The 21,671-nt window shown below is 45.8% G+C and overlaps 1 protein-coding gene and 1 long non-coding RNA gene across 3 annotated transcripts in view; one reads left to right on the top strand and one right to left on the bottom strand.

The window, feature by feature from the left end:
- The window catches only part of KDM5B (lysine demethylase 5B), an 856,576-nt gene that overhangs the window by 172,856 nt on the left and 662,049 nt on the right, over nt 1–21,671 (top strand). For both annotated transcript variants that reach the window (XM_086923073.1, XM_086923072.1), the window contains exon 3: nt 539–661. In XM_086923073.1, the coding sequence (XP_086779199.1) occupies nt 539–661 (123 nt within the window). The remainder of the gene's footprint in view (nt 1–538; nt 662–21,671) is intronic.
- LOC147712374 (uncharacterized) lies at nt 347–5,388 on the bottom strand. The gene is made up of 3 exons (XR_015295990.1): nt 5,132–5,388; nt 4,797–4,991; nt 347–1,842 (listed from the first exon to the last, which is right to left on the bottom strand). It is a non-coding gene; the product is annotated as an uncharacterized LOC147712374 (long non-coding RNA).

The raw sequence follows: 21,671 nt of genomic DNA, 5'->3' as shown, positions 1-21,671 counted from the left end.
GTCATTTACAATGCCAATAGCTCTAACTTTTCCAAAGGCGAAACCATTGCATTGTAAATGCTTGTTAAAATTTTATTTATATTGAGGGTTTGAGCGAAGCATGCAGCGACTCAGTCTGTGTTTGTTAGTACTGCAGGCATAATACTGACCTAGTGTTGCTTGTTGAAATCTGGTAATCTCATTTAAGGTTTGAAACTGCAGAGGGCAAGAATTTAAAATTTGGATCTGTAAAACGTTACATGTTTCATCAGGGTTCATTTGTAGTGTTGCTGTTGAGGTGCTTGGCCAGTTTATCAGTTTGAGCCTCCAACTCCATATCTATCCCCTCAATTTGCAACCTATATCTTATACAGCGCTTTTAAGTGACCTGTCCTGAATAAAGCAAAAAACTGTGGTAGATGAGCAAATTTATTGGCATCAATAGATGTTTTTGTGTGCATCTAACAAGAAAGCAGTTGCACCTGGAAATTTTGCAGACTTTAAAATAAATTCAGCAGCCTCGTATTCTAAGGCTTAATGTGTGATTGCTTCGTTTCAGGCTCAGACCAGAGTGAAACTTAACTTCTTGGACCAGATTGCAAAGTTTTGGGAGTTGCAGGGATGCACGTTAAAGATTCCACATGTGGAGAGGAAGATTTTGGATTTGTATCAACTAAATCGGGTAAGACTAATAATGATCAAAGTGGTCTAGTATTCGGTCTGAAAATGTCTGTATCAGGCGAAGGTACTGTAGCATAAACAGTCGGTAATCTCAGAATGTCCTCTACCGTTACACGTTTCGAAGTTAGTCCAATAAGGTGCATAACCTTGATGAGATTCTAGGCCTCAGAATAGTTCCGGACATTACTTTCAAGGGTAAATGACTTGGAAAGGGAAATATATCTGGCTGTAGTGCTAAAATCAGTGTCTTAAGAGGCACTTCTCCACTCATCTCTCAAAAGATTTCTGAATTGTTGAGGTCTCATTGTTACTGAACTTTGTGGCCCTGTGGATAGATTGCAGATACATTGCAGTCTGTATTTGTAAACACAATATGAAAACTGTGGCTTCCTTCTGCTTTGATTCCGAACATAGGCCTAATCGGCTAAATAATTATTGTAATCGTTATGTCTGCTAACATCACTTTACAATATTTACCTGAACTTAGTAGGCAGTTTGGCCACTACTGTACTTACAAGAGGAGATAGTACGTACAAAAATCAGATGCCAAGCTGATAATCTACACTGGAAATTCTTCTTGCCTATGATGCGAAGATAAGCAGGATACTCTTTTCATGAGGCTTGACTTGTCCTACATCGAAATGAACCGATTTAAAGTGCATATCCCAGTCCTACAGTTAATTGGTTATTGTCATTAGCTAAACCGGCCTAAAAACACTAACCATTTCTGCATTCTTATAGTGGAAAATATACAAAAAGCAGCTAATTAACTGCACCCACACAGCTACTTAAATCAGAAAATGTATCCTGGTGCCAGACAATCCTCAAGACCGGGGCCTCAAAGTACCCCTACGCATCGGCCCTGCAAGGCTTTTCTTATGACAATACAGGGCTTTACAGGTCTCTGTAGAAACATATGAAAGATATTGAATATTAGTGGAGCTTAAATTGGGTCTTAGCCTTGTTCATGTGCAAACAATTTGAACTTCATCCATCTAGCCATTGAATTGTCTAGTTTAGGAGTCGACTATCTTGGTAGTGATGAGTTGCACTACGCTCTTTCATCCGAAGAGTCTTTGGCTTGTTTTCGAAAGGACAAGGTTGTCCTCTGAACACTTGTTTCTCTCATTATGAATGTGCTTACTGAGTTTGATTTATCATGAGAAGACTGTCCTTCATTGACTACAAAAAACACTACGGGGGAGAGGACCTAGGGGAGAATTTATAGACCTGCTCTGAGTACAATCCCCAAAGAAACTGATAATAACACAAGGTACCAGAGGGTCTGAGATCAGAAGGAGAGTTCAAAAAGCGTGGGATATCTACCCAACAGACCGCTGTCCCTTATTCAACTATAGGTCAATTTGATCGGCACAAAGGCTCTCAATGGATGAGGAAAATACCCATCAGTCACCATACGGATCCGCCCTTCATCATTTGGGATTTATCCGGACCACCCGTCTGTGAAAATTAGTGTTCCAATCGAAGGGTGACCTGGTGGTTAGGAGGTCCCCTTTGTTGTCTCAAAAATGCAGTGTGGTCTACCACTCGATCTTAATGAGTGGAGAGAAAATATGGGACTGGGGTGTGCAGTGCAAATAACTGTGAGTGAGAAAAAGAAACCAGAACAAGAAAGTGTGTTAAAATTGGTGATCAGAGCACCGAACAACCTTTATTCTGTGTGTGCTCTCAATACCAAGCTTGAAAAATATAACCTTAGGCAGTCAAATTAGGTAGACCGTCTGAGGTAAGGTCGACATGTTTCAGCAAACATGGACTGTTGCGTCCTTGCTTTCATCAGGACCAGAACTGTAAGACTGGTGCTACTGCACAAAGCGAAAAAATTATAAATTATTATAAAATATGAAGTGACAACAAGGAAAGTGAAGCAAGTGCAAAGAGTCACCTGTATGTTCCAACTGCCTTTACAGTTAGTGTTGTTCACTGTGGAATAAAGGTAAAGGAAATGAGTGTCAGGTAAGGCTATCTGCACCCTTTGAACTCCAAACTTAATCTATTAACTAGGGATCAACAAGACACATCAAAAATGTTGATACACTGGAGCGACTAACTTTTGTTCACACTTTTGGCAATCTCTCCAACAAGATCCAGAGTATGGTCCGGAAACACTGGCCTATTTTGAACTCAGGACGCCTGACTCTTTCACGTCCCCTGGTCTCCTTCAAGAGGGGTCCTAATCTGAAAGACAGACTGGTACACACCAGACCGCTTGAAGATCTACCAAGAGCCGTCGGTGCACTATGGAATCTTCCTCCGGTCCTTGGACACCACCCATGCGGCAATTGTCAAGCTTGTGCACAGACAACTAAATCGGTTGAGATTGATATTGGCACATCGAGACCCTGGAAGCAGATGAAGTTTACCAACTGCAATAGTGACCGCCTAATCTACCTGATAACTTGTCCGTGTGGATATAAGTATGTGGGCATGACCACACGAAAAGTCCGCTTGAGGATATCGGAACACAAAAGCACCATTCGTTGTGCCAGACAGGCCACTAAGTTAACCACCCATTTTTTGGAAGCCAAACATCTAGCTACGGAGTTCCAGTGGACCGTTCTTGAAAAACCCTTTATTCCATCACACACAGCGGATGTGGCCAAGTACCTATTGATAAAAGAACAAAAATGGGTACTGAGACTTAATTCACATCGTGAAGGCCTGAATGATGAAATCCCATGGTCCCTCCTGTAGTCTGTAATGAGTGGTCAGATCTGAATTATAATCCATTCAATGAACCGGTTCATTACCAATCTTTTGTGCCCTCTGCGTGGTTCTCTTCCGAATAATATAAAAACCTTTCTGATCTGCAAGTCTGGGCAGAGTACACCACCTCAGCGGGGCCTAATGTCCACCTGTGTGGACTATTGCATTATCCCGTTAAAATAGGATTTTTTCGTGTGAAATCTCATTCAATATACAATACTAACATTTACCCAGAGATCACAGGATACGAGTACCGTCATTTGTACTTGTCAACTAGTACTATCCTAATTTGCATCATGCATAACAGTGTGATATCTCACTCGGTAATATAACACCAACAGTTACCTAGACAACCTTGTCACACAACCAGACATGGTTTAGCTTGTCCGCGTTTCTGCCGATCGGAACGCTTGTTTACCAGCCAAGCACCAATGAGTAAGCTTGAAAGTCATTACACGCGAGAATGGCCAATGAGATTGCGCATCCAGATACACCAGGTGACTCAGCTACCAGTAGGAGCCCGGAACGCTTGTTTACCAGCCAAGCACCAATGAGTAAGCTTCTTGGTCATTACACGCGAGAATGGCCAATGAGAGCGCGCTTCCGTAGACACCACGTGACTCAGCTACCAATTGGGGCCCGGTTGATAAACAGCTCTGATCCTGCCGTTCGGTACCTCCCCAGTCGGCTAGGACGCCGGCCACGGAGCACCGACGGACAGGTAAGAGGAGTTGTCTCGTGCCTAACTTTTAACTTTGATTTAACTAAACTCGCTGCTATGCTCCGTTTCGAAGAGGACATTGGATTAAAGAGAACCCCCTCTTCTTTGGGACACAGTCATTGTCACGCTGGGAACGGCGGCATTTTTTGTCAGTTTAAGATTTGCTACCCTCGGGTCATTGACAGTAGAGAGGTGTATGTGTTTTGTGCTACACACTATGTTTATATATGCTTTACATGTCTTTTAGAGCGGTGCTTCATCTTCCCCTGAGCCGCTGCCAGGTGGGGTGAGGCAATTCTACCTTACAGATTAAGGTAAGAACTATGTTTGGCTAATAAGTAGCATTTCTAGATGGATTGCAACTGACCCTCTAATAATAAGAGCGCAGTCCCATATTTTCTCTCCACTCATTAAGATAGAGTGGTAGACCACACTGCATTTTTGAGACAACAAAGGGGACCTCCTAACCACCAGGTCACCCTTCGATTGGAACACTAATTTTCGCAGACGGGTGGTCCGGATAAATCCCAAATGATGAAGGGCGGATCCGTATGGTGACTGATGGGTATTTTCCTCATCCATTGAGAGCCTTTGTGTCGATCAAATTGGCCTATAGTTGAATAAGGGACAGCGGTTTGTTGTGTAGATATCCCACGCTTTTTGAACTTTCCTTCTGTCCTTCATTGACCACTTTTCTTCTACGGCTGAAGCCATTGTACATAGAGTGGATGTCTCTAAATTGATATTTTTCCTGGAAAAGACAAGTTTCTGAACGTCTGTTTCCCCAAAACATATTTGTTTCATAGATTAACATGTTTGAATCATTCCGTTTATTGAGCTGAGAGTCCAATGGTAACTTCAGGATAACAATTCAATATAACTCCTTTCACGCTCATGACGAGCCCAGCTCGTCATGCAGTAGCCTGCTGCTACACATGACGAGCTGAGCTCGGCATGAACTAATGGAAAAGGGCCAAAGTCAGCGCAGCAGGGGAATTCCCATAGCATTGAAGGTGTTAAAACATAGCCATAAGACTTTTTTGTCAATCTTCCTTTATCGATTTTATAAGGTACATACATCGACATGACATTGGCGATAAATTGTCATACCCCTCAACAAAACGCTAATGACCATTTCAGTGTAATACAAATCATTGAGTAACCGACCACAAGGCGTATATATGATATCAAAGCCAAATCACAAGTCTCCGGTGTTATTGTACCTAAAACATAAAGGTACCTTTCAATAAACTAAAAACATTCAGGCTAACTACACCTGGAAACAAAGATAACAAAAATTAAAAATGTCAAACAAAATAAAAAGCATGGAGGTTATGGTGGAAGTGTAAAAATTCAGGAGTGGGTATTACGTGAAGGATGGGAATTATTCTTATCTAGCTGTGTAAGATGTTCTTCATGAAGAGGTGGATAGTAGAAATTGCGTCTGAAAAAAATGAAGCGCCCATACTCTAGTGGGGCCAGGAGAAATTGGTGAGTACCTGTGAGAGCAAGCAAACAAAGGATACACATATATAATCAAACACTCTCAGCGAGTTTGTCAAAATATCGGTCATACTTTTCATTGTGAGGGGCTGCCACAGTCAAGCATGCCATTGGGATATAGATGTTATGTTATGTTATGTTATTAAAAATTTATAAAGCGCACGTACGCCCGAGGGCTTCTTGGCGCTGGAAAGATAAAAAACATAACAAGGGGTGAATCTGCCGGGCGCGTTATTTTAAGTAAGCTTTTGTGAAAAGGTGAGTCTTGAATGCCTTTCTGAAGCATGGGGCTTCGCTTTCTTCTATGCTGCGGCCAGGGCAGCTTTAGCAGCCTCTAAACACAGCCAGAGAATAGAAGGATCCCCCATAGTTTGATAAGGGTGTCGGAGGCTTAGGTGTACAAATTCGGGTCCTTATGGAATTGGGTAGACCACAAACTCTTATGTGCACTAAGATTTCGTTCCAATATGGTCAAATAGATGGACAGTCCCACCATATGTGCCTGAGGTATACCAACATCCATGAGAACAACTAGAGAGTAAGGAAAAAGTGACTTGTCCTTTTCCCTGAGTATAACATCAATAAACAATGTATCGGACATACTCGGCATATATCGCCACCGGCGGGACCCCTGGGTTGAGCGTAGGTCAAACGGACCACTTTTGCCACGACAAATGAAAGTACAAGCCCCCATGCTCTATTACATATATCTGCCACGGAGACATTACTCTATTTGGCCGCACCCCCAACATCGCCCTTCGACACGACTGTTTTGTTGGGCGTGCTGCAACCATCATTGTGCAATTTTCACATTGTCGGGCGTGCTGTAACCATCAGGCGGGAAAGTTTCACCAGGTAGGCGTACCTTCGCCATTTCCCTGAGTCACGAACAGGTTCCTACCCTATTAAACAACCACTGCTACTGACCAACTATTTGTCAGGCTTGCTTTCACCCAGACGGGGCAATTTTCACAATGTAGGCACATATTTTTCACCATTTCCCCGCGTCATGAAGAGGCATTTTCATTTTCCACTATTGCCACCAACTGCCCTCCCCTCCTTTCTTTTCCCGTAAGGTCGTATTAAGGTAAAACTCTACGAGGGAATCCATGAGGTTAATTCCTCAGAGTCAAAGTGAGGACGCTTCCATTGTTACATGTTTGATGTTGTCCGTCTTGTTCATGTCTAAGTTACCTGTACTCTCGCCTGTCTAAATATCAAGCGCTATCACTGGAAACTACAGCATCATAACTGTCTTTTAAAAATGTTTTTAAACCACCTGTTATCAGTAATACTCACCCAATGTGCCACCACGCGCCATATATAGTCCACCTATATCTCTGAACCTCTATAATAGATTGGACTTTTCTGCGAGTAACCAGCACAGGGGCACATTGTAGCCACGCAGGGCTGTTTTAAGCGATAAACATCATGCATGCCTTCACGAAGTCACATGCATGATGCCACCAATCCAAGCGTACTGGAGCGCTAGTGATAAATACAATGTAAGACATGCATGTTAATTTATTATGACGTATCTGCACCTAACAAGCCTTTTCCTTTACAGGTACTCCTCTTTTAAGGATCTGTAAGTTACAAAGGTGCCACTACACGCACAGCACACTTTAGGCTGTGTGCTGATACTTGCACCACTGTGGCCATTCTTTTTACGCCACACACTCACTTTGGTCCTGATTAAAGCCTCTTCACCATACCAGAAGGCTGAAACTAGTAGACCTAAACTCAAAAAGGGATACAGAGGTACATTCTAAACCTCACGCTGATCCTGTTGATATATATTTTTCATCCATGTCCTAGGACCCTTCTATTAAAACTTTTATAAGGGCATTCCTAAAGACATTTTTAACATATAACTGCACTTCACTCTTGTAACATCAACAACCAGCTCCGCTGTAATTCAGGCGTTGAAGCACAGCCGGATTACATTAGGTGGTGCGGCTGGGCCCCGATGATGAAGCATGCCACCTACCAGGTAGGTGGGTGAGGAGTTTCCTGAAAACAATATGTGTTGTTTGCTCTCCTGTCTATAACAGTTTGGGTTAAGAACCACTTACCTGAACCAGCTAAAAGACTTATACCAACATCCCACATCCCCTCCAGCACCAGTTCAAAGTATTTGGATAAATCTTCCGACATTTCTCTGGGTATAGGTGCCGGTCATAGAGAAGTTTACAGTCGGCGTCCCGTAGCCCCACAGAGCGATTTTGAACTTATGGACGTCCCAATAAAGAGTGTCATTGCTTGGGCTCAATACTAGCGGCAGCTCCACCGCTATGGTGGAGGTGCGTTGCCAGCATCCTTCATTATTATTATTTTTTTTTAACTATAATAAACCGTGGTTTATTATTATTTTTTTTTTTTGTTCTCAGTCCGAGTCTTTGGGATGGGACTAGGGGGATGATGGGTACTAATGGGAAGTGGTGGGCACTGCTATCACTGCACATGACGGGCAAACTGTCATATGCACTGAAACTCTGTCCAAACCAGCTGGGTTGGAGATGGCAAAGGTCATGCTCCCAATCTCCCTGGGTGCACAAATCCTCAGCGCTCAGGCCAATCCTGGAGCTGCTCTCATGCATGAGAGCAGCTTCAGGATTGGCCATAAGGGAGGCTGGGTCCCTGTGCCTGCAGTGGAGCAACAAGAGGAGCAGAAGACAAGCAATGTGGCAGGCTGCAGGCAAGTTTTTTGTTGTTGTTTTTTTTTCCCCCTTTGTTGGTCAAGCCTGGGCATGTGCTGCTCTGCAAGGCATGATGTATTAAGAGTATGGACTTGAAGCTCTGCCCACTCTCCGCTCATATTTTGGCTTGTCATTGTAAATGCTGGCTTCTGATTTGTTAAAAGGCTTGTTAGTCCCTCCTTAGTACCGCTTTGTCTTCATTTGTAACCTCCCATGAGGACTGGCCCTTTATTAGGTCTCATCTAGTCCAGCCCGTAGGGATGGTAGGCGAGATTTATAGTAAGGAGACCTAAAAAGTCTACCCACTGCGTATCGCGTACGGTTCATGTGAGCCAGGCGCGTGCACAGGAATTCGCTCCCCCTACCCCTCCCACAAAGCAAGATAAGACAAGACCATCAAAGCGACCGCAGCCGCTCTGATTCCATTTGCCACCAGCCACTTCACACGCTCCGCAGGTCATAAACAGGACCATCTGCTCGTGAATCGGAATGCTATCATGGTTGCCCAGCCCCCCTCCCAGCGCTGCCTTTCCTCCCTTCTATGGTTTCCAATACGTCTTACTAAAACCTAGTTTATTTTATTATTTACAAAGTGAAAGCTTGTTTAACTTGCGAATGAGTATTTTTTTTTATTTTAAAGGTGCAGCACTCCTAATCTGAAACACAGGCTGCCCGGCGTTGCTTTTCTTCTGGGCGGCACGCCATTAATGCTAAACCATGGCGGACACAGGTCTCCTCCTCGCTGGCTCGCTCTGCCTCGGTCTTGCCCGCCCCTCCCCCTCCACAGAGCGCGTCTCGCGGCCGCTGCCTCTTTGTCATGGTCGTTACTGATGATGATTTTGTTGTGATTTGCGTCTATTTCACCCTCAGGACATACCCCAACATACTCTTATGTGCGGGTGTTTGCCTGACACTGAGTTCTCAGTTTTTTTCACCCCGCTCCTTTTTCTATTGCACTTCTCTGCCATCTGTCTTTTCTTGCGGTGTGATGCTGGCTTTCACAGCATGCCAAGCTGCTGCGTGCGTCCCTTTTACATTAACTGGCTCCTCTCTCTTCACCGACCACTTTGGCAATCGGCGTCCTGAAGCAGCAGGAAGAACAGTGAGAAACACGCAACAGGGACCTATGTTGGGGATTAACCTTCAGCAGACCAAAGCCACCCAACCTGTACTACTCTGTGTCAGTGCGTAGTTTCCTGTGGCCGCATACAACACTTCCTGTGCAGTGCGTATCTGCCCTGGTAAAAAGACTTTCTCCGAGGAGTTTTCAGCAGTTTAATGGCTTCACTGGTATTTCCTGGGTAATGGGGCATTGCACCGGAGAGTGTGCCGTCGCCTTTCGGTATCTGTTTGTGTCGTGCCGCCATGTACTATACTGGCCCCTTGCACACGTACAGTTATGAGAAGGTGCTCTGCAGGGGTAGGCTGCATACATCCTTTTGCTGCCACTGCTCCGAATGCTAGTCTTCGTTCTCCCTGCTCCTCAGTTGCCAAGCTGTGCTCACGCCGCAAACAGTGGTCGTTAAAGCTCGACCATACGTGTCAACGTTTAGGAGTAAGCGAGAGGAAACTTAAAGTCGTCCCAAATTGGTTTACACGTTAACTTGCATTTAGCTAAATTATTTGTTTCTTTATGGAATGCATTAAAACTGCCAATCAAAAGGATACACTTCTTTTCAACGTGCAGGCTTCAAGACAAACCAGCATTGTCCAGGTGATTATTTATGCAGCCCCTCACCCTCCAGGCTCATGCTGTGACATCACACTCCTCCATCCCTATGGGCGCCCAATTCTCTCACCCTCCAGGCTTGTACTGCAACATTACACCCCTCCACCCAAAGACACTCCCACGCCCCTCCCCCCACGCACCCCCCATGAACACACTGTACCATTTTACTCCTCCATCCCAGGACGCTCCCAAGCCCTCACCCTCAAGACTCGTGTTGTGCATCACGCTCCGCCGTCTCTGCAGGTGCCCAAGCCTCTCACCCTCCAGGATCGCATCACGACGTCATACCCTCGCCTTGCAGGCGCTAAAGCTCCCCACACTGTGCCACCCCACGCCTCTATCCCAAGATACTTTCAGGCCCCAAGTCTCCATTCTCATACGGTGTCATCATTCCCTCCAACCTTGGACACTCCCAGTCCCCCCAACCTCCAGTCTCATGCTGTACAGTCACACTTTTCCTTCCCCAGAAACTCACCGCCCCCACACTCTTCCTTCACCAGACTCTCCCAGCCCCCACACTCCAGTGCCAATCTATGCAGTCACACTCCTCCTTCCTCAGACTCCCCCAAAGCCACCACACTCCAGTACCAATCTATGCAGTCACGCTCCTCCTTCCCCAGTCATTGACAAAGACCATGTTTTTCCCCTGCACCTCGTGAAAAGGATTTTCTTAAATGTCTGTGAGATTAAGGGTCCCTCTAGCAGTGTCACCAGCAGAGCAAGAGCATACATGCACAAACAGCAGCTGCTGTACTGAGTGCACCATTCCAAGCTTCCACCACGTGCAAAGAGCTGCAACTAGTTGCAGATTGTAAGCGCTGTAAATAGCCATTACTGCTAGTAGCAGATTTTAATCATACTTCAAATACCAACCTCGGAAGGATGGAAGACACAACCCGGCAGGAAAACAAACTACTGGCTGCACATCATGGCAGAGGTGCAAACCAATCTTTTAAGTGACAGAGCTAAATTAGCAACAATTGCTAATCTGCAGCCCTCTCCCTCCCAGCCTGCTGTTCTAACTCCCTGCCCTCTTCTCCTGTGCTGATCTGCTGCTCTCTTCCACCCCACCTTCTTCTTTAACTCCCTGTTCTTTTCTCCCGCGCTTATCTGCTGCTCTCTTCCACCCCACCTCCTTCTTTAACTCTCTCTTCTCCTGTGCTGATCTGCTGCTCTCTTCCACCCGCCTCCTTCTTTAATTTAATTCCCTGTTCTGTTCTCCCATGATGATATGCTGCTCTCTCCACCCGCCCCCTTCTCTAACTCCCTGTTCTCTTCTGCTGATCTGCTGCTCTCTTCCACCCACCTCTTTCTCTAACTCACTGTTCTCTTCTCCTGTGCTGATCTGCTGCTCTCTTCCACATACATCCTTCTCTAACTGCACACACACTTACATACAACCACTCACATACAACCACTCACATACAACCACTCACATACAACCACTCACATACAACCACTCACATACAACCAACTGTTCTGTTCTCCCATGATGATATGCTGCTCTCTCCACCCGCCCCCTTCTCTAACTCCCTGTTCTCTTCTGCTGATCTGCTGCTCTCTTCCACCCACCTCTTTCTCTAACTCACTGTTCTCTTCTCCTGTGCTGATCTGCTGCTCTCTTCCACATACATCCTTCTCTAACTGCACACACACTTACATACAACCACTCACATACAACCACTCACATACAACCACTCGCATACAACCACTCGCATACAACCACTCACATACAACCACTCACATACAACCACTCACATACAACCACTCACATACAACCACTCACATACAACCACTCACATACAACCACTCACATACAACCACTCACATACAACCACTCACATACAACCACTCACATACAACCACTCACATACAACCACTCACATACAACCACACACACATACAACCACACACACACACACACACACACACACACACACACACACACACACACAACCACACACACACACAACCACACACACACACAACCACACACACACACAACCACACACACACACACACACACACAACCACTCACATCTATCTGTCGCCCTCACTCTATCTATCTATTGCCCTCACTCTCTCTATCTATCTATTGCCCTCACAGAAGGCATGCCTGGCTGAGAATCTCAGGCTTCAAGCCGGAAGTACAGAATAACATTCTGAACACCCCCTTTAATGGGGAAAACCCTTTTCGGAGCACCAGTGGATGAGAAACTCACCCAACTCAAAAAAGAAAATGAAACTGGAAGGTCTAGGGGGCCTTGCAATTCAGAGGAATGAGGAGTGGCACACCGACACGGAGGCCAAACAGAAGAGGGGGAAACCAGCCGGGAACGTCACATCAGACATTCCAGCAGGCCTACCAGGGCAACCACCAAGCACAGCAGGGCCAGCAGAAACAAACCTGGCAGTACCAGCCACGGGCCAGTCCTTTCGCGGGAGGACGAATGGACAAGGGCAAACAAGAAGAGGGGCCAGCAACCAACTTCAAAGTGACTCCGCACCACCAACCGTGCCCACCCACACAACTTCTCTATGGCAGGGGCACAAAAAGTCAACAAAAAAGGGTTACACGGACTAAAATTCAACTAACATGTAACACCAGTAGAAGGCAGACTAAAACACTTCTTCCAGGAATGGAAGAAAATAACAGACAAATGGATACTGAACCTCATACAGTTCGGATACTGCATAGAACTGGAAAAGAAACCGCTAAACAGGAAACCAAAAAGAAAAGCGTGCTCAGCAAAGAAACTAGCACTAATCTTAGAGGAAGCACAAGAACTCCTCCACAAAGAAGCCATAGAAACAGTACCATTCAAAGAAAGAAATTAAGGGGTGTACTCTAACTACTTCCTCGTACCAAAGGTGGACGAAACGTTAAGACCCATCCTGGACCTACGGTTCCCAAACCAATACATAAGAACACAAAAATTCAAGATGAGTTCTCTTCAAGAAGTCATTCCTCAGATAAGGGACGGAGACTTTATGTCCACCATAGAGCTAAAAGACGCCTACCTACACATTCCCATGCACAGACAGCACAAACATCTACAGAGATTTGCCATCGACAAAGCACACTACCAGTTCACCGCCCTGGCCTTCGGACTAAAATCTGCACCACTGGTCTTGACCAAGTGTCTCGCAGCCGTGGCAGCGCACCTAAGGAGGGAAGTTCCTACAAACAATTTAAAGAACATGCACAGCGGGTCACAAAAATATAATAGAACTGGGAATCTCAATACACTGGGGGAAATCCTTAATGGAAACAGAGCAAGTGAAGATCTTCTTAGGCGCACAGATCAACACCATACAGAGCAAAGTGTTCCCCAGCGACAAGAGAACACTTGCCCTGCTGAAGGGTACACGTCTGTACCAGAAGGGGCGAGCTCTGACCGTGAGGACAGCGAGCAAGATCATGGCGTCCTGCATACACCTAGTCCCCAATATACGGCTACACATGGTCACAAGCTACAGGGATTTGGGAAGATCTAGTGGTTGTAACGCACGCAGTGCAAGAGGAGATAGCATGGTGGAACAAGGAGAACATAACAAAGGGGAAGCCTTTAACACCACGAAACCCAACAGTGACCATCACCACAGACTCATCCCAGAAGGGATGAGGAGCACACATGAACCGACTCAAGGTGCGGGGCCTGTGGATTCCAACAGATGCGATCCGGTTCATCAACTACCTGGAACTAAAGACCGCGTTCCTCGCCCTAAAAGCCTTCCAGAAACAACTGTACGGGCAAAGGGTGTTAATATAGACCGAGAACACCACAACAATGTTCTACATCAACAAACGGGGAGGAACACAATCAGTCGCACTATCCAACCTAGCGCAGGACATATGGAGATGGGCCATCCCACTCCAAATAGACCTCCTAGCCATACACCTACCAGGGAAGGACAACGTGGAGTCAGACTGGCTCAGCAGACAGACATCGACATCCAACGAGTGGGAGCTGATTGCACAAGAAACACAAAGGCTATTCAAGAAGTGGGGGACTCCAAGAATAGACCCATTTGCAACATGCCAGAATGCAAAATGTCGATACTTCGCATTGGGAATGCCCTATGGATAAGCTGGTCGAAAACATTTGCCTATGCTTTTTCCCCCGATACCACTGATACACAGGGTACTGAGCAAATGCAGAACCAGCAACATGACGCTGATCATGGTGGCGCCACAGTGGGCCAGGCAGTCATGGTTCTCACAAATAGTGAAAATGGCGCAGGGACCACCTCACAAATTCGGGAAAAGAAAGGACTTACTCTCCATGCAAAACGGGGAGGTACTCCAGTCAGAGCCAGAGACCCTCTGCCTAGCGGCATGGCTCCCGAAGACAGCTTGCACACCTCAAACTGCCGGAGAGCACACTGCGGGTGCTGCGAGAACAAGAAGACCTACCACAAGGAGGTGCTATGTGGCAAAATGGAAAAGATTCACACAATGGTGTATCAAGAAAAAACTGCACAAGAAGATGACAAAGTGTCAGGATTTAACCCCATCTGACCCCGTGGAATGTACAAAAGACTTGCCTACGTTAAATCCCTCTGCTTGTTCACAGCTCACGGACAGAGACATTGAGGAACCCGGCACCAGCGACCTCCCCGGCTTCTTGCCCTTTAACCCTGAGGCCGGCCCACTAACCAGCCCCGCCCCTGAGGACGTCAGGGCGGAGGATTGGTCCGATATAAAGAGATGGCCGCCCCACCATGAAGTCGTCGACCAGGAGCAGGAAGAAGCCGGTGATCGACTGCTGCAGGAAGAGACTCAGGAGAGAACCTCCCACGCTGCCATGACTACTCCCGACCCGAAGAGGACCAGCCAGGAGGCTCTTCCCATGCTACCGCTGCTTCTTTCGCTCCAAAGAGGACGATCCAGGAGCCAGGAGGTTTTCCCCATGCTGCGCCCAGCCACGCTCCCGGAGGTTTGTGGCTCAGACAGGTGCGTGATCGGCTCCGGGGGAAGGGTGGAGAAATCCAGCTGGGTGGTTGCTGAGCAGGGCGGGCTCCTTCCCGTAGTTTAATGGGCTCTGCACCTAATCCCGTTCCCGGTATTGGCATCCCTCGCGTCCCCCTCCCAGACACCTTAAAGACCGCGGCCTGCCAGTAAGGCTTTGTTTGTTTTTCTTCTCTTTCACTCCCAACTGGCTGGAAGAGTCCGTGGAGTGAAAACGCGACCCCTGATCCTAGGAGAGGCTGAATCCCCAAGGAAGAAACCCAGGACCGCAGAAGGCTTCCGCTACTTGCTTCATTTCTTTTGTGCTTTTCCCCAACCCAGATATCTTGTGCCAAATGAAAGAAACTGGGTACTAAACCTAATCTTGTCTCCCGGCCTTGTATTGCCCTGCAACACAAAGTAATCAACTGTGCTAAAATATTTAACACACCTGCTCAAATCAAACCTAAGTTCCACCTTGCTGAGAGTACACCTAGCAGCGATAGTAGCCTACACAAGGGGAGAGACAGGAAAGAACTTCTTCACATCACAAGTAGTAAAACGATTCCTGGAAGGGGCTAAAAGGATAGCACCACCCAAAAGGATGCCACCACCGGCATGGAACCTTAATGTAGTCGTAACAGAGCTTATGAAGGTGCCCTTTGAACCCATCCATACAGCCTCACTACAAATGCTCACAATGAAGACAGACTTTCTAGTGGCAATCACCTCGCTACGCAGGGTAAGCGAACTGCAAGCTCTAACGCTACAAGAACCTTACATCCAAATACACAATGACAGGGTGGTGATGAGAACTGACCCACACTTTATGCCAAAGGTGGTGTCAAGATTTCACATGAACCACACCATACAAATACCAAGCTTCTTTCAGAAACCATCCACAAGCGCAGAGAGGGCACTGCACACTAGAAGGGCAGTAATTCATTACATGGAAAGAACTAAAGAGCACAGGAAAACAAAGCAGTTCTTTGCGTCCTCCGCAAGCAGTTTCCTGTGTAGACCAGTAACAAAGGGCACCATCGCACGATGGATCGCACAAGCAATACAGTTCTGCCACAAGCAGGCGGGCCAAGAACTAACCGAGGGGGCACAAGCCTACTCTGCCAGGAAAAAGGGAGCAACAATAGCCTTCCTGGCTAACACACCCATTCAAGACCTATGCCTGGCTGCAACATGGGCTACAGTGCACACATTCACCAAGAACTCCTGCATGGATATACAAATGAACAAGGAAGCACAAATAGGACAAAGTGCTTCAACATATATTCAACAACCAACGCTCATCTTCCACCCAGCCGCCACAAACATAACAAACTGCTACAAAGTGTATGCACAGCATAGTGAATCCAGAAAGATTCACGCTGTAAAACGAATAGTTTCTTACCTATCGGTGTAGTTTTGCAGCTTGAAGATCTTTCTGGATTCACTAGCGAACCCACCCACTTCCGCCAGAAAGATGAGGCAGGAGAGAAAGGTGGAAATACAAGGACAATATACTAACAGACACCTTAAGAGACAAAGTGGAAATTCATTTACTTTCAAGGAAGAACTTGAAAACTTCGCAAAAGGATTCATGAATACAGAACAAAAACAAGAAAAAAGAATCCGAAGATGGCGCCCAAAGGTGGGAGCTTCCGCAGGAAGCGTGCCGACGTCACAGGAAGGACACCAGAAGGTGGGACGTCGACGTCCACCTGGGCTACAAAACAAAAAAAGAAAAGTCTACGATTCCGGACCCAACCACTAGACCGCGGAATAATGCACAGCATAGTGAATCTAGAAAGATTTTCAAGCTGCAAAACTACACCGACTGGTAAACTATTAGTTTCCTCAGTCTGGGCCCCTCCATCTATGTCCTCTTTGCAGCCGAGTGTCTAGCGTGTGAAAGCAGGACGGGGGTGTCCCATGCACACTGTGCCTCCAAGGGGGATGTTGGGGCATGCGCAATAAGGGTCCCTCCGGACTGTGTCACTCGTTTAGGAGGGAGGCGATGAAGGTGTGTTGCGCTATTGCGTTGCCCCCCATGCAAAGCTGGTGTCACAGCCAGTGATCAGAGACCCCACTCGACCACGGCCCCCATCTTGGAGTCAGGCACCCGGTACCTCAGAACCTCTGCAGCTGTGCCAGCAACAGAACTGCCAGCTAGGGGAGATCTTCTTACAAGTATGCTTTGGAATCGGGTGGCCTCTGCAGTACCCTGCCACCCTCTCGAGAGTCTTCCAGTTGCGCCCCCTTACTGCCTCGCCGTTGCTGTATCAATGCGGGGATGCCATCCACATCAGTGGCTCTAATGATGACAGACTTCTCTCGGTGGCTGTGCTAGCCAGAGCTGGGCATTCACGTTGGGTATGCAGGAAGGCTAGGGTGGCATGCGGGCAGTGTCTGCATCGGCTAGGCCCGAGCTGCCATAGCCGCCATATTGCCTCACCCTCCTAGCTCTACCCATTTGGCATGGTAGCTTCTTTCTCCCGAGGTTCGGGAGCTATGTTGTCAGGGTGCCTCCATGAGCTGCTGTCCCCGCCGGTCCGTTGATAGTGTTTAAATGATAGATGCCATCAAATTAGGGTCTTTCCGCAGGATACATAGCAGAGGGACTGTGGATTACATCCACCCAGCCAAGATGGTTGGCCACGTCCCCAGCCAAAAGAGTTCAAAAGACCTTTTAGTATCCTATTCACCTAATTTGGAGAAAAAAAAAGCTTTCGCCAATTGGAGATGATCAGTTTGAAGACCACACACTGAGAGGCCACCTTCCTTCAGATTTATACCATAAGTTGTGTGAAGGGAGTCAAATGAGCCTGCTCATTCTCCTTGCAGATTGGTGGTCCTTTTGAACTGTGGCTTTGTGATTTAGAAAGTTTTTCATATCTGTGGAATTACCACCTGACTAATTCAGACATCCCCTTACTATGTATTGCCTCTATCCTAACCATAAAGGTAATGGCTGTAAAACTTTGCTGCACTTTCTCAATTTATACTCTGTAGAACTTATGGAATGCTTTTAATCGGACTTCAACAATACAAATAATTCCTGTATTCTGAGGAGTAATCAGATGATTCCTCCAAAAAGGTGTAAAAAGCATCATCAGCAGTCTCATGAACTTTCACAAACTGATAAATCAACATCTACTTCCAAAAGAACCTCCCAAAAATGTTCAAAGGAAGGAAAAGGATGACCACCCTGTATCTAAAGAGCTAATTGTAATTGGTAAACCTAAACCCAAGTCCGCATCAGAGTTGCCGACTCAAACATTAAAATTACTTAAGGTGCTGGACAAAGGTGCCTCGCCTTCAGGATCATCATTTATATCGTTGACTAAAATATTGATGGGATCACCTTTGAAGAAAGAGGAGGAGAAACTCTCTACCACAGTATCTGTCTGACAATTACCTCATTGATCAGTATCGTTTTGACAATACCACTGTCGGCATAATTTTTTTACAATGCCTCTGTCGACGACACCACAGTCTGGCTACATCATTGTTGAACAAACAAACCTCCTCCCCTAGGCCCAACAAGGAGAGCTGCTACTCTTTTTTTTTTTCCTGGCAATACTGGTCCTGAGTGAGATGAATATGTATCTCCATTCAAGGGTGAAATAACTCCTACTCCATTAGACTCCCCACCAAATTATTTTGTTGACTTCCCTGATTAAAAGGACAGCTAAAAAGGTTTGACCTACCAGTCTCGACCAGAAGGATTGTGCAAGCATTACCAAAATTAGATCAAATCTGTTCAGAGGGGCTTAAAACGAAAAAAAATCAGGCTACAGTAGCAGCTGCTATATCAAGGCTCAGCAATAAATATAAAGCCCCAGATAATACTCCTGTGTGCTATATTCGACACCATGTTCAGATCAGACATCATGGTAATACAAGCTGATCAAATGTCACCCTGTTCCACTGCACTGGACAGAGAAGGTAGAAGGCTAGATAATATTGTGTAGAACATCCTTTGGGGCTTCTCACGCTTTAGTAATTTAAGCCCAGTACAACAGACAAATGTGGTCTGACATCGCACTATATTTAGATGGCGAAATATTTCAATATCTTTATTCAGTTACATTACAATAATCATAAAAGCACAACAATTAAAACATATCAAATGACCAAAGTATCCTGTATGGACACCTTTCTGTCTGTGCCAATTTCTCGAGATGACACTCCATTTACGTAAGATCTATCAAAACCATTAAGATCGACTGAATCATGCATACTAATCATTCTATCAATTAATTATTCTCCTTGACAAAATGCATTTTTTGAGTAAGAGTATGAAAACAGTTGAAAAAGAATCATCTTCAATAAAATGCTGGATGTCCTCTGCCCGTGTATCCGATCATAAGGCTGGCCAGCCTTTTCAAGGACTGGTGCCAACACATTCATCTAGAAGTTGGTCTACGTCAGCAGCGTTGTTTTCTGAAGTGTCTTTAGTGGACATCTGCTGAGCTTCAACCTCGAAAAGCAAGCACACTTTTACTGAACAATGTTGCCTGGATTCTACAGTGCAGAGGGATGCTGTAGTCAGTTAGCTGTTCTACACGTACACAGTCTTTTTTCGAAAAGGTAAGCCTTGTTCAATATTATCCTCTAGCTGCAAAAAACTGTACTGTATAAATTACTGATTGTAAATTCGGATTCAAGCTTTTTGAATTTACGAAAGATCTCATTCGTGAGAAGAATATTTACCTTTAACTAGTTCTCCAGAATTGGTATCTTTCATAAGTTCTCAGGCGACCCAACCTCCTCCCTGTTAATGGGTCACCTATGTATTAATACTTCACATAAGTAATTTATTCAAATCTGAAGGATGGTGGCATTTTGGGAGGTTGTTTTTAAATTGTTTGTCTCTGCTTGTCGAAGTTTGGTGTGGGTAGTGTAGGGATCTGGGTTCTTGTTGCAGTACTCCCCAAACTTTTTGTCTGGTATTTGATGCAACGTTGACTGAAGTGTTCTGGTTTCCTGCTAACCAGGTCCGCAGCATCAGTATTCTTACCCTAAAAATGGTCAAAAGTTCCCCCAAGTGACAAAACCTTTAGCACCATCTGGAAGTCCCTAGTTAATGGTTCCCAGAGCCTGAGGTGCTAAAATGGGCCACGAAGGGCAGCAGCATAAATGATGCCACCCTAAGGGATCCCTCACAGCACATGCAGGGCTGCCATTGCAAACTGCAAGTCTTGTTGCAGACAAAAGTGAAAACAAGATCTGACACACATCCCTGTGTGCCATGTTCCCTAACTGGGAGGACCTGGCCTGGCAGTTCGATCTGGACTGTTACCATGGGGCACAGGGTCAAGACTGATCTGCATATGGCTGGGCCCAAACTGGGGTGACGAGTGTAGCACGCTACTCTGGAGCCCATAAAGGATTAGTGGTGAATTAGTATAGTGAAATATGAAATTAATTTGAGAGGTGGACATGTTAGTCTGTTATTTGGATTGAAAAGGATAGTGTAAGGATAGAAGAGGGAAGGATTTTTTGGAGGTCATAGCAGTAGGAGAAGGCTTGGGATGAGTAATAGGGATGTGGAGGGCGAAGAGTCAGAGGGAAGGGCTTAGAAAGGCTTGTTTTGGGGGATCGGAATAGTAAGAGGTGTTGGATGATGCAAGGAGGGGGCGAGTAGGGAAAAGTCTAGAAAGGGTTATTTTAGGGATCATACATCCACTCATTCATTGGGATGAATGAGAGTGGATGTAGAGGATATATTGATAGAGCAGAGGTCTTCAAATTGTGGGGCGCGTCCCCCAGGGGGGGCGTGGAAACGTCTCTGGGATGTGCGCGAGCTCCAGAGAAAGATTTCCCCTTTACATCCATTCAGACATCTGAAGCACGTTTACTGCCGTTTATTCTCGAGAATCGTGGCCATCACAAACAGGCCTCTCTTATTGGAGGCAGCAGTCCGAGTAACTAATAACTATGTGGAAGCTTCAACTCTGACGTTCCTCTAATCCGAGACCCAGCAGCATAAAGGCAGGAAATGGCACCGAATTGCACTTCCATACAAAATGAAACTTTAAAACCTATGCTTTTTTTACATTTTTTTACCACTGCCAAACATAAATTGAGTTTTGCCTCACAGCACAGCACTTGTACAAACATTATCACTCAACAGGCATTCACACTGTCAGTCAAGCAGACATTCTTTTACACATAAATACACACACATGCACACGTAGGGCATGCGACAGTTCAACGGACTGTACACATACTTGAAACAGGGAAAGTTTCACAAAACTTGGGTAGGTTTCAACACCACTAGAAGGTAAAGGAATATTAGTGACTCAGAATGTAATATCCCGAAACTTTACCCCGCGCTTGTACTTTTCAGATTTCAGCTACTGAGTCACTCCAGTTCTACAAATTATGGGTCACATCAAAAGGTAAGTCTCCTCTGTCTGCCTTCTCAAGGTCCGGGTGATGCTTTCTTTGCTGAGAAACTTGCCAAAAGGCAGAGCAACACCCTGATAACCAGTCAAAGAAAACCTTACATAAAAATGAACTGAAAAAATAGAGCCCTTTGAAGTCTTACACCGGGCATAACTGCGCCGTGCAAATGCTGATGACCTAGCAGCCTTGCACTTAGTTGTCAAGAGGTCTCAGTTGAGTCTTATCTCTATGAGTCCTGGTATTTTAGCAAACAGTAGTTTAACCTTAGAGATG

The sequence above is a fragment of the Lissotriton vulgaris genome, chromosome 5 (assembly GCF_964263255.1).
Source record: "Lissotriton vulgaris chromosome 5, aLisVul1.2, whole genome shotgun sequence".
NCBI lineage: Eukaryota > Metazoa > Chordata > Amphibia > Caudata > Salamandridae > Lissotriton > Lissotriton vulgaris.
The sequence above is the reverse complement of the archived record's forward strand: the minus strand, read 5'-3'. Positions and strand labels throughout refer to the sequence as shown.